The sequence below is a fragment of the Suncus etruscus genome, chromosome 11 (assembly GCF_024139225.1).
Source record: "Suncus etruscus isolate mSunEtr1 chromosome 11, mSunEtr1.pri.cur, whole genome shotgun sequence".
Taxonomy (NCBI): domain Eukaryota; kingdom Metazoa; phylum Chordata; class Mammalia; order Eulipotyphla; family Soricidae; genus Suncus; species Suncus etruscus.
In genome coordinates this window covers 38,489,452-38,512,852 of record NC_064858.1, presented here as the reverse complement: position 1 = coordinate 38,512,852, position 23,401 = coordinate 38,489,452, and the positions used below count along the sequence as shown (strand labels likewise).

The window sequence follows — 23,401 nt, the reverse complement described above, 5'->3', positions numbered from 1 at the left end:
ACCACAGCCAGTGTGTGTTAAACCAATACAGCTTCAATAAGGATATTGAGGTACCTACTCCATCATTAAAGGAGAGCAACATTTGTAAGCACCCCCAGTTGAACGGGCTACTACACAAACTCCAGAAGCCTCACAATCATCTCTCTCTTCTTCCACTCTCTTTCTGTAGGATCTGCACAATTTCCTGAAGTGTATCAACACATCTAAATTTAAATTATATTCAAATTATGAAAAATTATGGTTAATTTCCCCAGCAGAGAATTAAGTTGGAAATCAATATTGTTGTTCTCTGGAAAAATCTCAAATATTTTAAAACTAACTAGGAATAAACAGCTAAAGGCTGAAAGATATAATTAAATTAAAGGAATTTAGAAAGTATTTGAGGTGAATTAACATGAAAAAAGAAGGGGGAGTATTTATCACACTGCATGATTCTTCTTGGAAAGAAAAAGCCTAGACATGTGCTCCAGTAGGGTATAGTAAAAGCCTGGAAGATCAGAGGCCCTGAATTCATCCCCAAAGTTTTCACCATGACCATATTTTACTCCCATTTTTATCCCTCATTACCTTGCACACATGCAGTGCCAAAGAGTGCAGTTTAGTGGCTTCTAGCACTACCTCCAGTAGCACAGAATATTGAACAGAGGCCAGCACTGCCAGCCAAATATTGCTGGATTTATTACTGAGCTCTGGCCTTACCTCAGTATACTGCTGGGTGTGGCCCTTATTTAAACAAATTTAAAAACAGAAAGCAAAATATCGCAAATCAAAATGTTCAGATTATATTTTCTTTAGGGAAGCAAAATAGTTTTATTAAAATAAAGTTACTTAGAGAAGTGTGAGGGGGACAAAAAAGAAAGATTGATATATGTTCAAGTATGAGCCTCTCCATGATGCTGGGAAGATAGCACAGCAGGTAAGGTTTTTGTCTGCATGTAGCCACCAAGTTTAATCCCCAAACCCTTTAGGACACCCTGACCACCACCAGAAGTGATACCTAATGAGAAGCCATGAGTAATACCTTAGAAACACTGGGATTAGGCCCATAAAATAAAATCCAAAGCCAAACAAAAAACAGTGGCAAAAGCCCTACTTTCATAGTATGAAATGAGAAAAAGAATAACAATTCAAAATTAAGTATAGGAAACAGTATGAATCAAAGCTGATAGTAATGAAATAGAAAATTATATAATAAAATCAAATGCAACTAATAGAAATAGATATTTTTCTAAACCTAACTGGTTTTTTAATAAAAAAATATTTACAAGTTAACAGTACTAAGAATGCAATCAGGTCCAGAGAGATAGCACAGTGACGTTTGCCTTGCAAGCAGCCGATCCAGGACCAAAGGTGGTTGGTTCGAATCCCGGTGTCCCATATGGTTCCTCATGCTGCCAGGAGCTATTTCTGAGCAGATAGCCAGGAGTAACCCCTGAGCACTGCCGGGTGTGCCCCCCCCAAAAAAGAATGCAATCAAAGTGGTCACCACATGCTCTAGAGATGTAAAAATGATATAAACATAAAGAAAAATATTAGGTGAATTAGACCACTTGGATAAAATAGGAAAATGCTAAAAGGTTACCAATTATCAAAGTACAATCTAGAAGGAATAATTTAATAGCAGTCTCTCTGTTAAAGGAAATTAATATGTAGTTCTAACTTTACAAAAAAAAGAAAGCCCATGTCCAAATGATGTTTGGGGAAATTAATCAATGTTTAATTAAGAATATCAATTCTACATAAATTTTCCCAAAATTGGACACATATAAGGATTTCTCTGAAACCAAAAGCAGCTAAATCCACATACAAAAACTGCATCTCAATATTCTTCATCATTATAAATATAAATATTAAAGTCACATAAAAGACTATCAAAGTTCCAAAAGATGACTGCTAGATTTTAGAAATCTGAGATGCTGATATATAAATTCACATCCCAATATGTTGGCTTAATTGTCTACAATTACTTAATATAATATGTTAAAAACCTTGAAAAGGGAATTGAAACATAACTGTAAGGAGAGTATTAGAAAATTTAGTTCTCATTCTTAATACAAACTTCAGCATTTTAGGAACAAAGGGGACATTTTTACAATGATAATAGCAGCTATTAACAAATATTCACTATACAATAGAGATGAGAATCAGGACTGATCCACTGTTAGAAACAGAGCAGAGAAGAGACAACTGTGAAAATTGTACTTGGAAATAATCACACTCGTCAAGAGAGAACTGGATGCTAAATGGATGCAAAATGGTATTTATGATACCCTTTCAGTAATGGTATTGCAAATCACAGTACCTAAAAGGAGAAAAGAAAGACACAGAGGAGAAAGAAAGTGAAGGAGAGAGGTGTTGGTGTGTGAAAGAAAATGAACTATGCGGTGAGAAATATGCACTGGTGAAGGTCTGGGTGTTGGACACTATATTTCTGAAACTCAATCATGAAAAACGTTTTTTGTGATGAAGAAGCACCACCTGCCAGTGCTCACGGAGTACTCGTGGCAATATCCGGGAACCATATGGAATGCTGATGGTCAAAATCAGGTTGGCTGACTGTAAGGCAAATGCTCTACCCATTGTCCTATTGATCCTGCCCCCTCATAACACAACTGTATATCACACAAAAATTCAATTTAAAAAATATTTTAAAAATGTTCTCTATATCAAATGATGTAAAATTTGAATTAATCTTTTGAAGATCAATGACAAAATCTGGATACATTATTTCACCATTTTTATTCAACATCGCAAAATAGATTCTAATTTGTAAACTCTTGCAGAGAAAAAAAATCTTACAAATTAGAAATAAAAACAATTAGCCAGAGTTAACATAATTTTCTAAGTATAAAATCCAATTAAACCTAGAAAAGAAAGTTACTAAAGAAATAAATAAGTTTATACAAATTTCAGAACAGAAGGTTAATAAAAAATATTTTTCTAATTCTATATAATAGCATTGTATCAAAATTAACTAAAATATAATTAAAATTACACACAGTAACATCTTTACTTACATAAATATGAAATATTATAAATATAATATACAAAATATCTGTACAGAGAATGTTAAAAATTTGTTTAGAGAAATTAAATACTTAAGTAAATGAAGATAAATACTTTCTTCAAAAGTTGAATAAGGTTTTGTTGTTATTATTACGATTGTGGTTGTTGTTTTGGACCACACACCTCAGTGCTCAGGATTACTCCTGGCTCTGTGCTTAGGGGGCTACTCCTGATAGGGTACCATGGAATACTAGGAATAAAATTGTTTAGTCAGGCTGGAGCAGTATTGTAAGCAGTAAGGCATCTGCCTTGCCCACAGTAGCCTAAGATGGACTGCGGTTCGATCCCCTGGTATCCCATATGGTCCCCCAAGCTAGGAGTGATTTCTGAGCGCATAGCCAGGAGTAACCCCTGAGTGTCACCAGGTGTGGCCCAAAACCAAAACCAAACAAACAAAAAAAAAACACCAAAACAAAACCTGTTTAGTCACCCAAAGGCACCCTACATGGTGTACTATTACTCCAGCTCAAACAAATAAAAAAAAAAATTACTTTTGGGACTAGAGAGATAGCGTAATGGTAGGGCATATGCCTTGAATGCAGCCTACCCAGGATGGACCTGGGTTGAATTCCTGGATTCCCATATGGTCTGCGAGCCTGCCAAAACCCCTGAATACCTTCAGGTGTGGCTCCCCAAATAACAAACAAATAAACAAAAAAAGTCTTCAATTTTTTTTTCCTATTTTTTGGGCCACACCTGTGATGCTCAGGGACTACTCCTGGCTCTGCACTCAGTAATCACTCTTGGCTCTGGGGACCATATGCGAAGCCAGGGGATCAAACCTAGGTCCGTCCTATATCTGCTATGTGCAAAGCAAACACCCTACCGCTGTGCTATCACTCCGGCCAACATTCTAAGAAGATGAATTATTAGAGCAATGTAGTTGGGAATATGAGTTTTTTTTTTTAAAAAAGGATTGTCTAAATTTCTTATCATAGTCTCACTACTAGCTAGTTTATGACATTAGATAAGCAATCTCCCAGCCTAATTTCCTTATAAATTAAATGAGATTAGTAACTCCAATACAATAAGGTTAGCACATAGATTAAAGTATATGTAGTACTTCAAGTTCTTTAAAATAATTTAAAAAAAATCTTTATTACATTTGGATTACTTTCATTTTTATCATTACTCACTCATAGTAACCAGGACTAAGGCGATAAGAAGAAGAATCACACATAGAATCCCGAAAATTATTGCAACAATTCGATAGTGAGAAGATTCAGCACCAGGTCCTGAGAAATCAAAAGGATCAAAAACTGTATGAAGAAATGGCATACAATGTATTTGGGAGCACTTAAAAAAATGAAGCATTAATCCCTAAAACTAAAATCATCAAGTTCTCTAGGATTATGCTAATTCCGCTCCACCTCAACCATTTTTTTTTCCAGATTCAAACATTGCAGTCTGAGTTAGAATCATTGGCTTACTGTTTTTATTTCCTTATCATGATATCTTGTTATCAACATTACTAAGATTTCTAGAATTCCTATCTTAGAAGAGACATTTACTGTTGAAGAAATAGACCTGGCTGCTATGGAAACATCTGGCCTTCAGGTAGTTGTCAGATGCTTAAAAAAATATTGCTTTCTCTGTATTTTTTCTCCTTTCTTTTGCTAAGAAAAATTTGAAAAATGTAGTTCAAAAGATTATTGTGAAATTGTAATAATCAAGTTTAGAACTCATTAAAACTTAATAAGTAAGGGCCCGGAGAGATAGCACAGCGGTGTTTGCCTTGCAAGCAGCCTATCCAGGACCAAAGTTGGTTGGTTCGAATCCCGGTGTCCCATATGGTCCACCGTGCCTGCCAGGAGCTATTTCTGAGCAGACAGCCAGGAGTAACCCCTGAGCACCACCGGGTGTGGCCCAAAAACCAAAAAAAAAAAAAAAAAAATTAATAGGTAAGTTACTGTCAACACATTCACACATGCCTACCCTCCCCTTGCATCATCTAGATTTTCCCACTCATCTCCAATAGGATTCCTTAGAAAAAATTGCAAAAGTAGAAAGAGAAATAGTGATGTAACACAAATTACCAGTTGTCAGAAAGGAGAGAAATCTGATGTCATAGCTATGATATTTTCTTTCTTAATAAAGGAGATTTCATGTTATGACAATATCACCAACCCTTATGAACATATTTCTGTCTTTTAATATTAAGCAGACTGAACATCTTAGAACTGTTGAATAGGATTAATACATACAAATCCACTTTCTATCACCAAAATAAAACCACCCCACCCAAGAAGCCTTCAGATTCAAGCTTCTAACCCCTAGGAATCTGAACTACCCTTTAAACCTTTACCATTAAATCATCTTTTTTCTCCCTATCCCCATCTTGCATCTTTTCATTCTTCCCCCTTTTATTGCTTATAAACTATGTTGTCATATACACTTATTTATTTATTTTAGTTTGGAGTCACACCTTAAAGTTTTATATTAATTATTAAATATTCTATTTCATCTACATTATACAATTGATTCATCTATCAAACTATTACTGCAATTATTTCCTCATACTTGACCTCATAAACTTTTATAAGATCTGTCTAGTTGAAGTATTTCTATAGAAAAAAAATATATATATTTGGCTTTGGGCCACACCTGTTTGACACTCAGGGTTACTCCCTGGCTATGAGCTCAGAAATTGCCCCTGGCTTGGTGGGGACCATATGGGACGCCAGGGGATCGAACCGAGGTCAATCCTACGCTAGTGCTTGCAAGGCAGACCACCCTACCTCTAGTGCCACCCTTCCTGGCCCCCGAGAAAAATATATTTAATGTTCTGTTATAATAAATTAAATATTTGTAGTAATTATTGAATTGTCATCATGAAAAGGCTTAATATACATTCAATTAACCTTTAGTACTTTTCTATCAACATTTAGGATATTCTTTTTTTTTTTTTGTGGTTTTTTGGGTTCATAACCCGGCAGTGCTCAGGGGTTATTCCTGGCTCCAGGTCCAGAAATTGCTCCTGGCAGGCACGGGGGACCATATGGGACGCCGGGATTCGAAAACGATGACCTCCTGCATGAAAGGGCAAACGCCTTACCCACCATGCTATCTCTCCGGCCCCCTAGGATATTCTTATAGAAATTCTATGAATTAGACTACTCTCCAATTTCTCTATCATATATATATAATATCATATATCTATTTTGCTGAAATAAATAAAGTAAGAAAAGTAAAATTACCTTTCTTTGAGTTTACAGGTGTTCTGGGAGTGTTGCGAGAGCGCAAGTCTAATTGAGTGTATCCATCTTCATCCAAACTTCTATTATCAGAACGGCAGTCCATTATCCTATTCAATTCTTGACAATTCACAGAGTTTGAGGACACTTTCCCCTTCTAAAGCAACTATCTGTGCAGAGAGAGCTCTTTTCTCTCTTCTCCTAAGACATCTATCAATGTACAAAAGAGAATCTCTGCAGCAAATCATTGGGGATAAGAATCTCTCCTGACAAATAACAAGTTGAGTGTAAGCAGTCTAACAAGATACTACAGAACAGGAAATGAAACCTGTGATGTGGTAATTTCCTAATTCTAGCTTTAGAATTTTCTGAGATGAGGAGGAGCACTGCCAGGTGTGGTCCCCAAACTAAATGAACAAACAAACAATTAAACATAATTTTTAAAGCTTAAAATAAAAAAGAATGAAGTGTTATAAGACAATGAATCTCAGAACTATATACATATAGTAACTATAAAGCATAAATACTAAATACTTAAATAATAAACTATAAATACATAATTATTATTTTGAATGGCAACATTTGTCTATAAAATTAAAGTTCTAATTCTTTGATTTTTATAATCACATGCAACATCATTATTTATTTCTAATCTCAAGTTAAATGCATAAATATTCACAATAGACCAATTACAATAATAAAAAAAAATATTCAAACCATTCCAACCTGTCCCAAACTATATATGCTTGCAAAAATAGGACATCTACTTTGAGATATTTGGGGGTCCTTAAATAATTCAAATACATATTTCAGTCCATTTTCAGATGATACCATCGAGAGGAAGTTAAAAAGGTTGAAAGTCATTGATCCAAAGGTTTGCCAAACTATTCTCATTTCTAAGCCCAAATGGATAACCAGGTTGTCTTTAAAATGGACCCTTTGAAGGAGCCAGAATGATAGCACAGCTGTAAGGTATTTGCCTTGCCCGTGGCCAACATAGAACCTACAGCAGTTCAAATCTCGGCATCCCTTCTGTCCAAAGCCTGCCAGGTGAGACTTCTTTTTTTTTTTTTTTTTTTTTTGGTTTTTGGTTTTTGGGCCACACCCGGTGATGCTCAGGGGTTACTCCTGGCTATTGCGCTCAGAAGTTGCCTCCTGCTTGGGGGACCATATGGGAAGCTGGGGGATCGAACGGCGGTTCATCCCAAGTCTAGCCACAGGCAAGGCAGGCACCTTACCTCTAGCGCCACCGCCCGGCCCCTGGGTGCGACTTCTGAGCACAGAGCCAAGAGTAATCCCTGAGAGTCGGGTGTGACCGGAAAAACCAACCAAAACCACAGCAAAAAAAAAGACCCTTTGGAAAACAGGATAAATACAACGGGGACTCCTGTTTCCAAGTGGAAGCATCCTGCATGTTTGCATTTGGTGTATGTGGCACTGACCCTCCTTCGATCTGCATGGGATCTTCATTCTCCTCTTTGTTCACTTTAGTTAACTACGTATATTGGCTGTATTTGGATTCATCAAGTTGACTATACCTTGAATGTTTCCTATGCACTTTTAATCAGTCTTATCTTCAATAGACTGGGGGTATTTAGACTGCTCTAAATAAAGAGCAGTGAGTAAGGCCAGTATCACTACACTATCCAGAAAAGACAGCACCAGAGGATCTGCCATTTTGCTTGGCTTAAAGATGGAAACCTTATATGTCCTTTTTATTTAGGAAACAAAAATTAACATATTCAAGATTATTTGGACTATTTTGGCATATTCATTTGTCCTTTAAACTGGGGAAGCAACCATAGTTGGGTGCTTGGATTCCAAGGGTCAGGGTGGGGGTTGGAATCTCCAATAAACAGAAGTTTTACATTCCAAGTCCTTATTTTATAGCAGAATGGTGTCAAATAGCTTTGTTGTTCCTGATTCTTGCATATGGGGTGTGCGAGCAATCATTAGATGTGCTGTTTAAATTTTTCATGTTTTTCTTCACCAATAGGATGATGATGGGTTTTAAATTTTGGTTTTTTTTTTTCCATTTTATTTATTTATTTATTTATGACACCCCTTCAGTAATAGTATTGCAAACTACAGAACCTAAAAGGAGAAATGGAAGACATAGAGGAGAAACAGAGTGAGAGAGAGAGAGAGGGGTGTGTGCGTGTGAAAGAAACTGATGACCTTAGTGGTGAGAAATATGCACTGGTGAAGGCATGGGTGTTGGAACATTGTTTTACTGAAACTCAATCATGAAAACCTTTTTTTGGGGGGAAGGGTAGAAGCACCACCTGCCCATGCTCAGAGATTACTCCTGGCAATATCAGCGTACCCGTATGGAATGCTGATGATCGAAATCAGGTTAGCTGGCTGTAAGGCGAATGTCATACCTATTATTCTATTGATCCTTCCCCCTCATAAAACAACTGTGTATCACTCAAAAATTTAATTTAAAAAATTATTAATAAAATAAGTATTAAATATATCTTTTAAAGATTAATGACAAAATCTGGAAGCATTATTTCACCATTTTTACTCAACATTGCAAAACAAATTCTAATCTGTAAAATCTTGCAGAGAAAAAAATCTTGCAAGTTAGAAATAAAAAATTAGCCAGATTTAACATGATTTTTCTAAGTATAATATCCAATTAAACAGGGTCTGAGCAGTAAGCTGTCTACCTTGCCAGCACTAGTTTAGGATAGACTGCACCTGGGCGTCTCATCTGGTCCCCCAAGCCAGGAGCGATTTCTGAGTGCACAATCCCTGAGAGTCACCGGGTGTGGCCACAAAAAAAGAAACAAAAAGAAAAGAAAGTTACTAAAGAAACAAATAAGTTGGGGCCGGGAAGGTGGCGCTAGAGGTAAGGTGTCTGCCTTGCAAGCACTAGCGTAGGACGAGATTCAATCCCCCGGCGTCCCATATGGTCCCCCAAGCCATGGGCGATTTCTGAGCGCATAGCCAGGAGTAACCCCTGAGCATCAAACGGGTGTGGTCCCCCCCAAAAAAAACAAAAACCAAAAGAAACAAGTAAGCTTATACAAATTTCAGAACAGAAGGTTAATACAAAAATATTTTTCTAATTCTATATAATAGCATTGTATCAAAATTAATTAACATCTTTACTTGCATACATATGAAATATTACAAATATAATATACAAAATATCTGTGCAGAGAACATTAAAAATTTGCTTAGAGAAATTAAAGAATAAGTAAATGAAGATAAATACTTTCTTCACAAATTGAACAAATAAGGTTTTGTTATTATTGTTTTGTGGTTGTTGTTTTGGACCAACAACACAGAGCTCAGTATTACTTCTTACTCCTGTGCTTAGGGGTTACTCCTGATAAACTTAGGGGTACCATGAAATGCTAGGAATACTTGGAATGCTAGAAATAAAACTGTTTAGTCACCCAAAGGCAAGCATCCTACCTGTTGTACTATTGCTCCCAGCTCCAACAAATAAAAAAATTTTAAATCTTTGGGGCCAGAGACATAGCATAGTGGTAGGGCTTTTGCGTTGAATGCAGCCGACCCAGGATGGACCTGGGTCCGATTCCTACAATCCCATATGGTCCCCGAACCTGCAAGGAGTGATTTGTGAGTGCAGAGCCAGGAATATCCCCTGAGCGCCATCAGGTATGGCCCCCCCAAAAACAAACAAACCAAAACAAACAAAAATGTCTTCAATTTTTTTAATTGTATTTAGCGTAGTAGTATTCAAAATTTTAAAAAAGGCTAATTTTGAGAAATGTTCATAAATTAGTCTGTACAGTACAAATATATTTAGTAGTTAAATCAGTCCTTGAAATAATATTATTGAATAAATTTTATTATAATTTAATACCTTAAGATATATAATAAAATACAGTATTAAAATATTGATTATAATTAAAAATTGATATATAACTTCTCAATGGAATAGATGAAGGAACTAGAATAGAGACACATGAGCATATAGTTAATTGAGAGTTGACAAAAGAGCAAAGAAATATGAAAATGAATAATTTGTTTATAAATATATTGCTAAAAATTGTATGTCCATATTTAGTAGACCTAAGACATTACTCATAAATTAACCCCAAATTAATGACTGATTTTTATAAATACATAAAACATAAATAGCTAGAAGCAGGGCCAGAGCGATAGCACAGCGGTAGTGTGTTTGCCTTGCATGAGGCTGACCTAGGATGAACCTCGGTTTGATTCCTGCCTTCCCATATGGTCCCCCAAAACCAATGGTGATTTCTGAGTGCATAGCCAAAAGTAACCCTTGAACATCATTGGGTATGGCCCAAAAACCAAAAAAATAATCTAGAAGCAGGAGGAAAGTTTTCATGACATGGTATTAGAAAACATGTACTTAGAAACAAGAAAATAGGCCCCATGAAAATTTTAGTTTTGATTTTCTGAATATTATGTTCAGAGATATACAAGCCATTATCTTAAAAATTATAAAATAATACCTTATAAAAATTTTAAATATACACAAAGAACCTAAAAATTCAATAATGAGGCAGCAATATTTTCAACTGAACAAGATTTGTATAGAGACTTTATTAAGATAAAAGAAAAATAAGTAAATGCTTACTAAATATAGAGAAACAAATGAACAGATTCAAAAGACATTTTTACTTAAGAAATGTTACAATGATATACTACTACAGAATAAAATGGCTCAACTTAAAACCTAACCATACGGGGCTGGAGAGATTGCACAGCGGTAGGGTATTGGCCTTGCATGCAGATGGATGGTGGTTCAAATTCTGGCATCCCATATAGTCCCCCGGAGCCTGCCAGGGGCGATTTCTGAGCATAGATCCAGGAGTGGTTCCTGTGCGCTGCCAGGTGTGACCCCCCAAAAAAAAACAAAAACAAAAAAACAACATACTAAATGAAGATAACAGTGAGGTCATAGGGACATCTATACACAGTATGTGGAGAGAATATGATACATCTTCGGAAAAGTGTTTTATAGCTTCTAAAATAGGTAAAAACAGACATACTGAACAAATTAGATAATAAATACACACAAAAAGAGAGAGCTCTCCACTCACACTGATTGTACATGTATATTCAGGCAGTTTCAAACTAAAAATAACCCAAAACCCAACAACACAAAAAGGTGATAAGCAAACTGTGGCATAACGTAACAAGAAAATAGTCTTCAACATTTTAAAAGAATGAAAAGCTATCACAAGCATCAAGAAGAATAGGTATCAAATTATCAATGCTAAGTGAAAGAAACTAATTCTCATAAAAGACAATGCCCTAGGAATGCCACAATTGCAGATTAGAAGCAGTGTGCTTCTGGGGAAGGAAGCAAAGGGGAGGAACATGATGAAACTTTTGGGTGCAGCAGCGTATTTATTATCTTGTTATTATGACTTTAAGGGAACATGTTTATATATGTGGAAACATCAGCTGTGTACTAAAATAAGCTTGATTTGTTGTATGTCTTTAGTCTCGATAAAACTGTCTGTAGAAGAAAGTATCTCTTGAGTTCCTTTGGATGAATCTGCTTTTCCTGTTTCTTTTCTATAGATTGGTGCTGAATTATAGGCAACAAAAGAGAAAGGTTATATTTTTGAACAGAAAACCCTGTGAAGGGAAATAGAATGGAAGTAGAAGAACTGGACCTAGAAAGTTTTAAAAGTTTCAAAATTCAGCACCATTTTCAAATCTGGCTCAGTTTGTTCTGGAATTAAGTGTCTTCATCATTGGTCTTCTATTATTTTGCTTCAAGCACAATATAAAGATCACCAGAAAGGAAATTTCACCCAGGGGAAATAAATGTCACTTTTTTTCCCCCATTGACCCTATGATTCTAATAACAACTATTCTGAAGGACTAAAACTGTCCTTCCATACAAAACAGATGGAGAGGGGCCGGAGAGATAGCATGGAGGTAAGGTGTTTGTCTTTCATGCAGAAGGATGGTGGTTTGAATCCCGGCACCCCATATGGTCCCCTGTGCCTGCCAGGGGCGATTTCTGAGCATAGAGCCAGGAGTAACCCCTAAGCGCTGCCGGGTGTGACCCAAAAACAAAACAAAACAAAACAAAAATAATAATAATAATAATAAAAGCAGGTGGAGAAATAATACCTGATTTAGAAAATGGTAATTTATTGTAGCACACAGGAAAGATCATCAAAGTTCTAACTCCATTCTAAATGCCCCAAATAAGTGTGTGTCTGTGTGTCTAAGAGGAGAGAGAGACACAGAGAGAGACAGAGACAGCAGAGACAGAGAGAAAATGAAAAATACTATGACGTTTGGAGAAGGGCCACAATGTAACAGACCAACATGAGGTAGCTTCTAATTTTGAGGACAGGAGCTTCTAGATGGTACACTGGCCTTTTCTCTTTTCATTTACACAACCTCCCTGCACCACATCCTCACTTCCCCTTTTTAACTTTCTTCGTTCGGTTGGGCAAGTTTTCCAAGTTTATCTTCTGTGTGGGTTGGGGCGGGGGGATGGCAAGTAGAACACTGTACAGAGAAAGGCAAAAAGGGAGCCATTACAATTTGAAAAAGAAATCGAAAGGTGACAAGGAAACTCATATATAGGAATGTGTACACAGAGAGAAAGCATGATACTGTTTGATAGGAAATTGAAAGGCAGGAAAAAAACTGGGACTGAACAGGAGTTATTTTTGCTCTTAACAGGCAGTTCTGAATCCTCGAGGTTTGCATCTCAGTGATGAAGGAGAGTTTATACTCCTTATGACAGTCAACACCTTTTCCCCCTTTGTCCTTCAGATCTTTCCATTTCACTCTGCTTTCTGGAGAGTCGCCCTCTTCTGACATATACTGAATGCATTTAAAATGCAGTTGTCAGCAAAAACGATCCCTCTTTGTACATAGGCACAGCTGTCTGAAGGATTGTTCTGGGAAATAGCACCCCGGATTCGAAACCTGCAGATCAAGAGGGAGGAGAAAAGTAGATTGATCGCCACTGGTATTAATAATTTACCCTGCCCTAGTGTTTCCATTCAATAACAAATGCCAGGCTGGGGGCCAGAGAGATAGTAGGGTTAGCTGTAGAGTGCTTGCCTTGTACTACAACTGACCCAGTTTCTGAACACAGCAAATGGTCCTCTGAGCCCTGCCAGAAGTGATCCTGAGCACAGAGCCAGGAGTAAGCCTTGAGTCCATCCAGGTGTGACCCCAAATCCAAAATAAATAAAATAAAAATAACAAAAATAACAAATGTGGAAAGAGGTTTGGATGGGAAAGGATGCTTCTAAGGATGAGAGAGCAGAGAAAGAAACTTCCAAATTCTCCCAACATATCTCCTGGTATCCCTCTGATCAAGATGAAGAATTTATATGGAATTTAACAATAACTTCACCGGAAGGCCAGTAAAGAGCAGGAAACTTACAAGTCATGCAGCAAAGGAGAACCGTCCTCCCACCTCCATGAGGTGCTAGGTTTCCTCCGAGACAGTCCTATCCACAAGGGAAAACTAGAGTGGGCACTTGCTTTTTGGATGAAGTCCTGTGGAGAGCAAGGATTTGATTTGATGATAAAGTCAATGTGATTATTTACATTAGATTGCGCCACACACACACACACACACACACACACACACACACACACACACAACCAAACAAACAGAACCAACCAACTAAGGAGGCAGAAGAAATCTCTGATGTCTTTCCCATGGTTTTCCAGAAATGTTTACTGATGACTAGAAATACCACAAGATCTATCCCTCTAAGTCTATGTACGCAAATAAAGGTCAGCTGATCCTGAGAAATAGCTCTTTCTGACACTAACTATTAAGTGCTGCTATGGTCTGGAAGTAAAATCATTTTGCTTTAAGCCCAACATAATCATAAAAACTCACCAAATCTTCTGTGTTATCAATTTTCAGCATCCGGGCACCCAAAGACAAGCAATTTTCTTGACTTCTTTCCCAATTAAATGAATCAGAGGTAAAGAAGTAACAGCTTTTTCCATGCCAGATCCAGTCTTGGGGACAAGGACCTAGGAAATGTAGTGTATTTGATTTAATGAATTATGTTTGAACATAAATGTTTCTGTTATTCTGTAATCAATTCACCCTTCAAGAATTTTATATCATAACTAGCCTCCTCTGTAGGTTACACAAATACCTAATCTCAGTGTCTTTTTCCTTTGTTTCTGTTTGGAGGTCACCCTTGGCAATGCTCAGGACTTACTCTTGGCAGAGCTTGGGGAACAATATAGGATGCCAGGATAACACTTAAGTTTGCTGTATGCACTGCAAGTGCTCTACTCCCTAAGAGTCCTTCTCTCTCTCTCTGTCTCTCTCTCTCTCTTTCTCTCTCTCTCTCCCTCCCTCTCCCTCTCTCTCTCCCTCTTTCTCTCTTTAGAAAAAAAAACAAAGAATTTTGGTTCTAATAAGCTAGATTAAAAAAAAAATAGCAGGGGCCGGAGATAGCATGGAGGTAAGGCGTTTGCCTTTCATGCAGAAGGTCATCAGTTCAAATCCCGGCGTCCCATATGGTCCCGTGCCTGCCAGGAGCAATTTCTGAGCATGGAGCCAGGAATAACCCCTGAGCACCGCCGGGTGTGACCCAAAAACCAAAAAAAAAAAAAAAAAAAAATAGCAAAACAGGACCCAGAGAGATAGCACAGCAGCATTTGCCTTGCAAACAGCCAATCCAGGACCAAAGGTGGTTGGTTCGAATCCTGGTGTCCCATATGGTCCCTCGTGCCTGCCAGGAGCTATTTCTGAGCAGACAGCCAGGAGTAACCCCTGAGCACCACCGGGTGTGGCCCCAAAACCAAAAAAAAAAAAAAAAGCAAAACAGTTTTAAAGAAAGGTTTGAACTTGAATGTCACTTAGACATTCACGTTGTTTATATATTTTTGATATAGTATAATTGACAATAGAAAGAATAGACATCCATTCTATCATTAAATATGTAATCTTATATTTTATACTTTAGGTCTTTGAGTATTGAATTTAACCTTAAATCCTATGTTTTTGGTTTTCAGACATGTGATGTTTAATACAATATCCATATGTAGTCTTCTGTGCTTGAAATATGGCTCTAGCCATATAGTTCTTATCTCAGAAATTATACTGATAGGCTAGAGGGGCAATATGGGTGCTAGAGCCCACAAGACAAGTCCCTCATCCCCTTTGCTATTTCTCCAAATCCCTAATTTTGAAAAATTCTTATGAAATGAATGTAGTATATCCCATCAATAGTTTAAATTTGATTCATTTAATTAATTAAACTTACTAGTACTGAAATAATATCTCAAATATGAATTAAATAATCTCATTAAATTAATTTATCAAATGATTCTTGATATAATTACTAGAAAAATTAATGGTTCATATATGTACAAACTACAATTCCTTTGGCTTGAGATGATCTAGGGAGAACTCTATGTTGATGTAAAATAGGCCTCTTAATTTCAGTAGGATATGAGAAAATAAAAAAAATTTTCAGCAACTTAACACCCAGTGAATCCAAAAAATCACCAATCTCAGGGCTTACTTAGTCAAAAAATAAATAAAAATAAAATATGTCAATGTCTATGACTATAGATATTTTAAACAACTCCAGAATCATTCTCTTCCTATTCTTTCCTGCCTCCTTCCCTCCTTTGTCTTCACTTTTCTTTCCTCTCTTTTTCTTCTTTTCCTTCTCCTCCTCATCATAACTTCTCTGTTAGTAACACTTGGGGTATATTTAGTGAGAAATAGAATCCTTCAGTCAAAATTATGACCAAAAGAGACACCAAAAAGTCTTGACAAAGGCAAATTTTTAATTTCAACTCTTCTTGTGAAATAAAGATGTAAATTATTTTAGTAGAGTAGGCTTCATCAGGAGGGTAGTAAATCATAAAAAAGTTAATTAGAAATAATAAACAAATAGCCATGTGGAAAACAATAGATGCAGCCTTTTTGTTTATTTTCCAAGTCCCATATGTAGAATTTTTAAGTATACATGAAAAGTAGTACTCTCTCTGATATCTCTACTATAAATCTCTGGCAGGGTCAAAGAGTGACAGGACACTGGCCAATGATCCAGACAAAAAAAAATAGCGTTTTTCTTTTTTTGTTTCAGAGTCAAACACAGCAATATTTCAGGATTTATTTATGGTTGGGCTCAAAAACAAAACCATGGTCTACTACATACAAGTAGTAGATATAGCATTTTCATGCTATATTATCTCTAATTAATTCTTTTGCATCTCTGAGAGATAGTTCTGTTCTGAATGTTCCTGTTATAGATTTTATCTACTACAACTGATAAGGACTCCATCCATAAGAACAACCATTATGGTTCCAACTCTGAAATAATTAACTACCTGATATGTAGCTATGTTTGCTTGCATTACAAACATTTCAATTCTTTATACACTAGCCTCCACTTCATACAGTTGTTTTTTTTTATTTTTGAGATTGCGCATATTTAGCATTTCCTGGAGATTTCCCTCCCTAAAGAGATTAAATTCATGTTTCACAATATTAAATACCCATGAATTAGATATCTCAAGAATTTGGCATAGGGCTGGTGAAAGCAAACTCTTGTTTATTTAAAGTGCTATGGATGACTAATGTTACAATTCTCAAAAGACCAATTTTATGCCTACAGATATTTTCAAAAGAAACATTAAGACTAAACAGAGGTGTTTCCACTAATTTTCTTTATCCCTTGTCCCGCTACCTACCTGAATAGTTTGCTGATTTCTTCAAAGCTTCTTGCAGATTCAGGTTCTGGCGATGTAGCTCCATCTTTTCTTTGGATTCTTCATCCAACTTCTTTGAAAGGGCTTCTATTATTGCTTTGAGCTCCCTTTGTGACTCTTGGGAAGATTTTTCTGCCTCTTTTTGTGCTAAGAATTGTCCCTCCAGCACATTTTCCTGAAGAGTAAGGTTTGCTTGCTGTTGCTTTAGGAGATTAGACACCTGAGATACTAAAATATAACTGAGTTAAACTCTAGTCCCAATAGCCAATAAAAATCTTCCATTGGATTTTGAAGAAATCCATTATTGATCCCAAAATAGATTTTAACAAAAAGTTATTGTAAAATTTCCCAAATTTACCAAGAAATTTTAAGCTTTAAATATTTCCCAAAATTTTTTCAATTGTCAGAGTCACATATACTTCTGATTTTAAAAAATTAAAGCAGAATTTTGTTATTGAGTTAAACATATATGTAAAAAAATCACAAGATAAATTGTGTATAAATTAATGTAAATAATCTAAACTAGAATCAGATGTCACTGATTGCTAATTGAAATGCTGTTAATGATTTAATCTTTCACTTCATTCTTCTGCTATTTTTCTACCCATCTAGACTTTCTACTTTTAAGACTATAACATAACTCACCCACTTTTTGAGATACTCTTATACACATTTTAGGAAGGCTGGAGACAAAATAGAAGTTATGAAATCAGCCAGCAACTAATATTAAGGGTCAAATGTCTGTTCAAAAACCTTGATGGTTAAATATAAAACAGACTTTGGGGCTTGAAGAGCTTCTGACACTGTTAGAAGGCAGTCAGAAATTAGAAGAAACTTCCCATCTCCCTTCTAAGTTAAGGTAGTTTCTAACCAATTATTTGAAAAGGTGTTAAATGTTGATAGATTCGGATATTAGTTTCTGTCTTAAATTAAAAAAAGAACATTTCAAAACCATTAATAACCTGGGTTCTAAACAAACACAGTGACTTGTTCTATAGCCTATAGGAATATACATATGAATATGATGAGAGATTTTCAGCCTTTTCCTTGCCTTGATCAGTCTCATCCTTTATTTTTTTTCCTATTTATTTCCCTCTCAAAATCCTCTCCTAAATGGCCATATAACTTTGAAGTATATTTTGCCTTCAATGTTTTATTTATTAATTTCATTTCTGTTTCTTAACTAACTCTTTTTTGTTTTGTTTTTTTGGGTCACACCCAGCAGTGCTCAGGGGTTACTCCTGGCTCTACACTCAGAAATCGCTCCTGGCAGGCTCGAGGGACCATATGGAATGCCGGGATTCGAATCTCTGACCTTCTGCTTGCAAGGTAAATGCCTTACCTCCATGTTATCTCTCCGGCCCCGTAACTAACTTTTTTTAAGACCCACTATCAACAAAATGGTTTTATTTCAGGCGTCTCTGAGTAATTGTGCAGATTAATAACTTGAAATTATTTTCTTCTGCATCATTCCATTTTAAGTAGCCTATACCTAGAATTTGTGAAAACAAAACAAAACCCCACCATGCACAACTTTATGGTATATTTCAGTCAACTTGAATTATAAGTACAAATGCACCAGTTTATCTTTTCACTAATATTTTGGCTTTTTATCTGGGGAAATCTTACAGGGTTAGGGAGCTTGTGTTGTATATTTGTAATTCTCAGCACCATGTAATAACCAAAACACCACTTGTTTGGGGAACACAGACTGGTATGAGTTTGGTTCCCTCCCCCACACTACACTTCATTTGTCAAGCAGTTCCTCATAACCTGCTGAGCAGCATTACTTCTGGTCCTTGGATTGTACTATCAGGCTAGTCTAGACAAGAACCTCTTAGCAGTATCCCTGACAACAACTGCTTGGAAGAGGAAGGAGGGAAGGAGGGAAGGAGGGAAGGAAGGAAGGAAGGAAGGAAGGAAGGAAGGAAGGAAGGAAGGAAGGAAGGAAGGAAGGAAGGAAGGAAGGAAGGAAGGAAGGAAGGAAGGAAGGAAGGAAGGAAGGAAGGAAGGAGGAAGGAGGGAGGGAGGGAGGGAGGGAGGGAGGGAAGGGAGGGAGGGAGGGAGGGAGGGAGAGAGGGAGAGAGGGAGGGAGGGAGGGAGGGGAAGAAGGAAGGGGAGGAAGGGGGAGGGAGAGGAGGAAGGGGGAGGGAAGAAAGGGAGGGAGGAAAAAAGGAAGGAAGGAAGAGAGAGGGAGGGAGAAGAGGGAGAAAGGTAAAAGAGGGAGGAAGGTAAGGGAGGGAAGGAGGAAGAAAAGAAGGAAGGGAGGGAAGAAGGAAGGAAGGCATGGAGGGAGGGAGGGGAGAGAGAAAGGTAAGGGAGGGAGGGAGGAAGAAAGAAAGGAAAAAAGGGAGGTAGGTAGGGAGGGAAGGAATGGAGAGAGGTAAGAGAGGGAGGGAAGGAGGGAAGAAAGGAGGCAAGGGAGGGAAGGAGGTAAGTGAGGAAGGGAAGGGAGGAATGAAGAGAAGATAAAGGGTGGGAGGGAGGGAAGGGAGGGAGGGAAGGAGGGATGAAGAGAAGGGAAGGAGGGTGGAGGGAGGGAAGGAAGGGAGGGAGAGAAGGGAGGGACAGAGGAAGGGAGGGAGAGAAGGAGGAAGAGAGGGAGGGAGGGACAGATGAAAGGAGGGAGAAGGAAGGGAGGGAGGGAGTGGAGGGAGGGAGGAATGAACAAGGGAGGAAGGGAGAGAAGGGAGAGCAGGAGGGAGGAAAGAAAGGAGGGAAGAAGAAGGGAAGGAGCAAAGAATAAGAGAGGGATGAAGAAATGGAGAAAAGAAAAAAGGAAGGAAGGAAGGAAGGAAGGAAGGAAGGAAGGAAGGAAGGAAGGAAGGAAGGAAGGAAGGAAAGAAGGAGTGAGGAAGAGGGAGGGAGAAAAGAGGGGATAAAGGAGGAAAGGGAGAAGGGAGGAAGGAAGAAAGGAAGGAAACAGTTTGCCTAATGAAAACTGCTTGTATTTATAATGATATTAATTTTTGAACTACCTTAATAAGTTATTATTTGCCATGTTATTTTCTTCTCTCAGCACTTACATTGTATTACTTGAACTATAATTGTGACCAATAATCCCACGCACATTATCCCTAGAGTCACTATAGCAGTGTACCACCTCCAAGGAGAATGAAAATGAAGACCTAGAAGTAAAGAAGAGAAAATATTGAAGAAAAATGGATGCAGGAACATAATTAAGCAATGCTTTGACTCTTTTTTTTTTTTTTTTTTTTTGGTTTTTGGGCCACACCCGTTTGACGCTCAGGGGTTACTCCTGGCTATGTGCTCAGAAATCGCCCCTGGCTTGGGGGGACCATATGGGACGCCGGGGGATCGAACCGCGGTCCTTCCTTGGCTAGCGCTTGCAAGGCAGACACCTTACCTCCAGCGCCACCTACCCGGCCCCGACTTGTTTTGACTCTTAAGTGTAGTTAGTGCTTTGTATTTCTTATTGCTTATCTTCCCAATAACTCTACAAGATAACTCATGTCCATATTTATAGATAAAAACTGAAGATAGCTGAAGAATTAAAATAACTTGTACTAATAACTTTTAGAGTACAGATTTAATATAAAACATTTAACTTTTAAGTAATTGATTCTATTTTTTGAGAAGTGGGCATGCCAGCAAACTCTTGCCCTGTGTTCAGAGCAGTAGCTGATTCTGAAACAAAAGCCAATTTTGTCTACTAAGCCCATAGTCTAAGAAATTCTCTGCCTAGCTAGGTACCTTTAGATTCACCACAACGTAGAGAACTTGATGTTTTGTAATATTAAATATGTATATGTATGCACAGTTTATTTATAAACATGCATCAATTATTATCAGATATCCAGCAAATAAACCATTAGAAGGTCAAGCAACTTAGTGTCTCAAATAATTACAATATAATATTGAACTATTCTATTGTTAATATATTAATACATTATTTTGGATCTTGACAAAAGAAAAATTAGAATAGAAGCTCAATTTTCATTTGGATAACATATAAACTTCATGTCACTTGCCATCTGAGGCCTTATAGCTGCAATAAATAAATAATTATTAGAAAATAAATCATAACTTGCAGGCATAAGAATATATAATTATATATTTCATAACTAAAAATATATATTATGGTTCAACAAGGAATATCTTATGTAAGTCTAGTTGTCAATATCCTAAAGACCTCAAATATCACATCACAAAAATTTCAATATAAATGATAATGATTCAAATCAATTAGGGGTAAAATACACAGAATTGAGATGCCTAAAACACTGTTAGACCCCTAGAAATGATTTAATGGGAACATTAATTTTTATTTTATTTTATTTTTTGGTTTCTGAGCCTCATCCAGTGATGCTCAGAGGTTATTTCTGGCTTCTGCACTCAGAAACTGCCCCTGGAAGTTTCGAGGGACCAGCCGGGCGACTGGAGATAGAATCCGGGTTTGTTCCAAGTTAGCTGCATGCAAGGCAAATGCCCTACTGCTGTGTCATCGCTCTGCCCCATAAATATGAATTTTGACAGAAAGAAATGTTCTCTTATTCAATAAACCTTAAGTTCTTATAGTGTGTTTGGCAAATCTTTAAAGAAGAAGAGTTATGTGTGAAATCATTCGACCAATTTCCCTATGGTTAGTATTCATTCCATATTATAGATAAATTATATCCTATACTTTTGAGCAGTAAAATGACAGAACATTAAGGAGAAAAGCTCACTTGTTAGAGAATCACATTTGTCAGAGCACGTTCAGAATTTTAATTGTTAACCCTTGTCCTATTTCCTCTGAAGTCAGAGCCATTAATCCAACCTTTTATCCTCCTAGTGATTTTCTCATTAAGAGCATTTGTATAGAGGCCAGAGCGATAGATAGTACAGCAACAGGGAGTTTGCCTTGCATGCAACCAACCCAGGTTCAATCCCTGGCACCTCACATTGTCCTCTGAGCCTGCCAGGAGCAATTTCTGAGCATAGAACCAAGGGTAACCCTTGAGTGCTGCCGGGTATAGCCCAAAAAAAGGGGGGGGGATTTGTATACATTTGATCTCTATAGTTATGAATAAATAAGTTAATAAATATTATTAACTTATAGGTTAAACTTCTTATGCAGTACTGCTTCATTATCAGCTTAGGCCATTAGCTCAAATGTCAAGTTCACATTTCTTTTATTGTAGAAGTTTCTATATCACATTACCATTTCTTTGAAAGCATTAGCTGGTAATGCTCTACCTAAATTTCTCACAAAGCTTGTATGTCTTCCCTTCCTTATATTCTATTTCTTTCTATCAGAAGGGATATAGAATAAAAAGCAATAGAATACAAAAAAATCAGGTTATTTGTAAAATTGATTATAAATTAGTTTATTCTTAAGTTTAACATATATATCAAACAGAAGTTGTAATTTATAAAGCAGAATTACATCATGACATGCTTATATAATACTGAATAGCACTTTTTATATTATTAAGATATATCAAGTTTTTATATTACCTAGAGCATTTTATTATAAAAATTATCATTGTGTTCATTGGGTAGATTCACTGTTTCTTGAGTTCTAGTAGCCTGGATTTTGGATAAATGGAAATTTGTGTTTCAATTCTAGCACTATCACTTACAAGATGCATTAACTGGGTAACTTAATCTTTTTTTTTTTTTTTTTTTTTGGTTTTTTTTTTTTTGGTTTTGGGGCCACACCCGGTAACGCTCAGGGGTTACTCCTGGCTATGCGCTCAGAAGTTGCTCCTGGCTTGGGGGACCATATGGGACACCGGGGGATCGAACCGCGGTCCGTCCGAGGCTAGCGCAGGGAAGGCAGGCACCTTACCTTTAGCGCCACCGCCCGGCCCCAACTTAATCTTTTTGATCCTTAGCTATTCCTCTGTAAAACAGAGCTAATAATAACCCAGATTTTAAAGGGAATAAACACAAAGATCTAACAATGCACATAACTGAATATCATAAACATGGTGTATAGCAAATCTTTAATAAAAATTATTCATTATCACTCATCCACTCATCATTGTTACCATCTCAACCTCTTTTTCTTTTAGGTAAGACCTATTAAATTAATATTATTTCCCATGCTCAGGTGTTTTGGATTTCTAGTTCTACAATGTTAATTTATAAATTTAGGTTAAGGAAGAGATTCTTTTCCTATATACAAGTCCCCACTCCTATACCTTTAGCTTTTTCTTCATGGGACTTCTGATCAGATTGATTCTTCTTCATTGTCTTACTCTTGAAGTCATCAAGGGTCATTTCCAAATTTGTTCCAAACTGAGAGAGTGAAGCAGTCACTAACTTCTACAAGATTGACCTCCTGCTGGAGAGTTTAAATAGTTCCTGCTATCTAATAGAAGAATGACTCAACCATGGGTAGGAGGAAGGAGGGGCTTTGCTTCATATTGGGAAGTTGCCTGACGCAAATTCTTTGGTTATGTCTGTGGTAGGTGGAGAAAGTTGTTCTTCTGATTGTG

General features: G+C 37.0%; 1 protein-coding gene across 2 annotated transcripts; it reads right to left on the bottom strand.

The window, feature by feature from the left end:
• Positions 1-13,030: 13,030 nt before the first annotated feature.
• On the bottom strand, positions 13,031-23,186 carry OLR1 (oxidized low density lipoprotein receptor 1). 2 transcript variants are annotated; one of them, XM_049783136.1, is made up of 6 exons: positions 23,105-23,186; positions 19,982-20,083; positions 16,938-17,183; positions 14,110-14,249; positions 13,642-13,757; positions 13,031-13,175 (listed from the first exon to the last, which is right to left on the bottom strand). In XM_049783136.1, the coding sequence occupies exons 1-6, from the start codon at positions 23,181-23,183 to the stop codon at positions 13,031-13,033; spliced, it is 828 nt and encodes a 275-aa protein (XP_049639093.1). In that variant the 5' UTR covers positions 23,184-23,186. The 2 variants fall into 2 exon arrangements, with proteins under 2 accessions (XP_049639093.1, XP_049639092.1); XM_049783135.1 differs by lacking the exons at positions 13,031-13,175; positions 14,110-14,249 and having other exon boundaries at positions 13,726-13,757; positions 23,105-23,183.
• Between the last annotated feature and the right edge of the window lie 215 nt (positions 23,187-23,401).

What these genes read in the sequence shown, in the direction of transcription:
- OLR1 (XM_049783136.1), bottom strand. Translation starts at nt 23,183, where the DNA reads ATGACCCTTGATGACTTCAAGAGTAAGACAATGAAGAAGAATCAATCT. An exon ending in CCATGAAGAAAAAGCTAAAG is followed by an intron (nt 20,084 to 23,104) that starts GTATAGGAGTGG and finishes CTTTACTTCTAG; the next exon opens with GTCTTCATTTTCATTCTCCT. An exon ending in TCTCCTTTGCTGCATGACTT is followed by an intron (nt 13,176 to 13,641) that starts GTAAGTTTCCTG and finishes CTTGATCTGCAG; the next exon opens with GTTTCGAATCCGGGGTGCTA.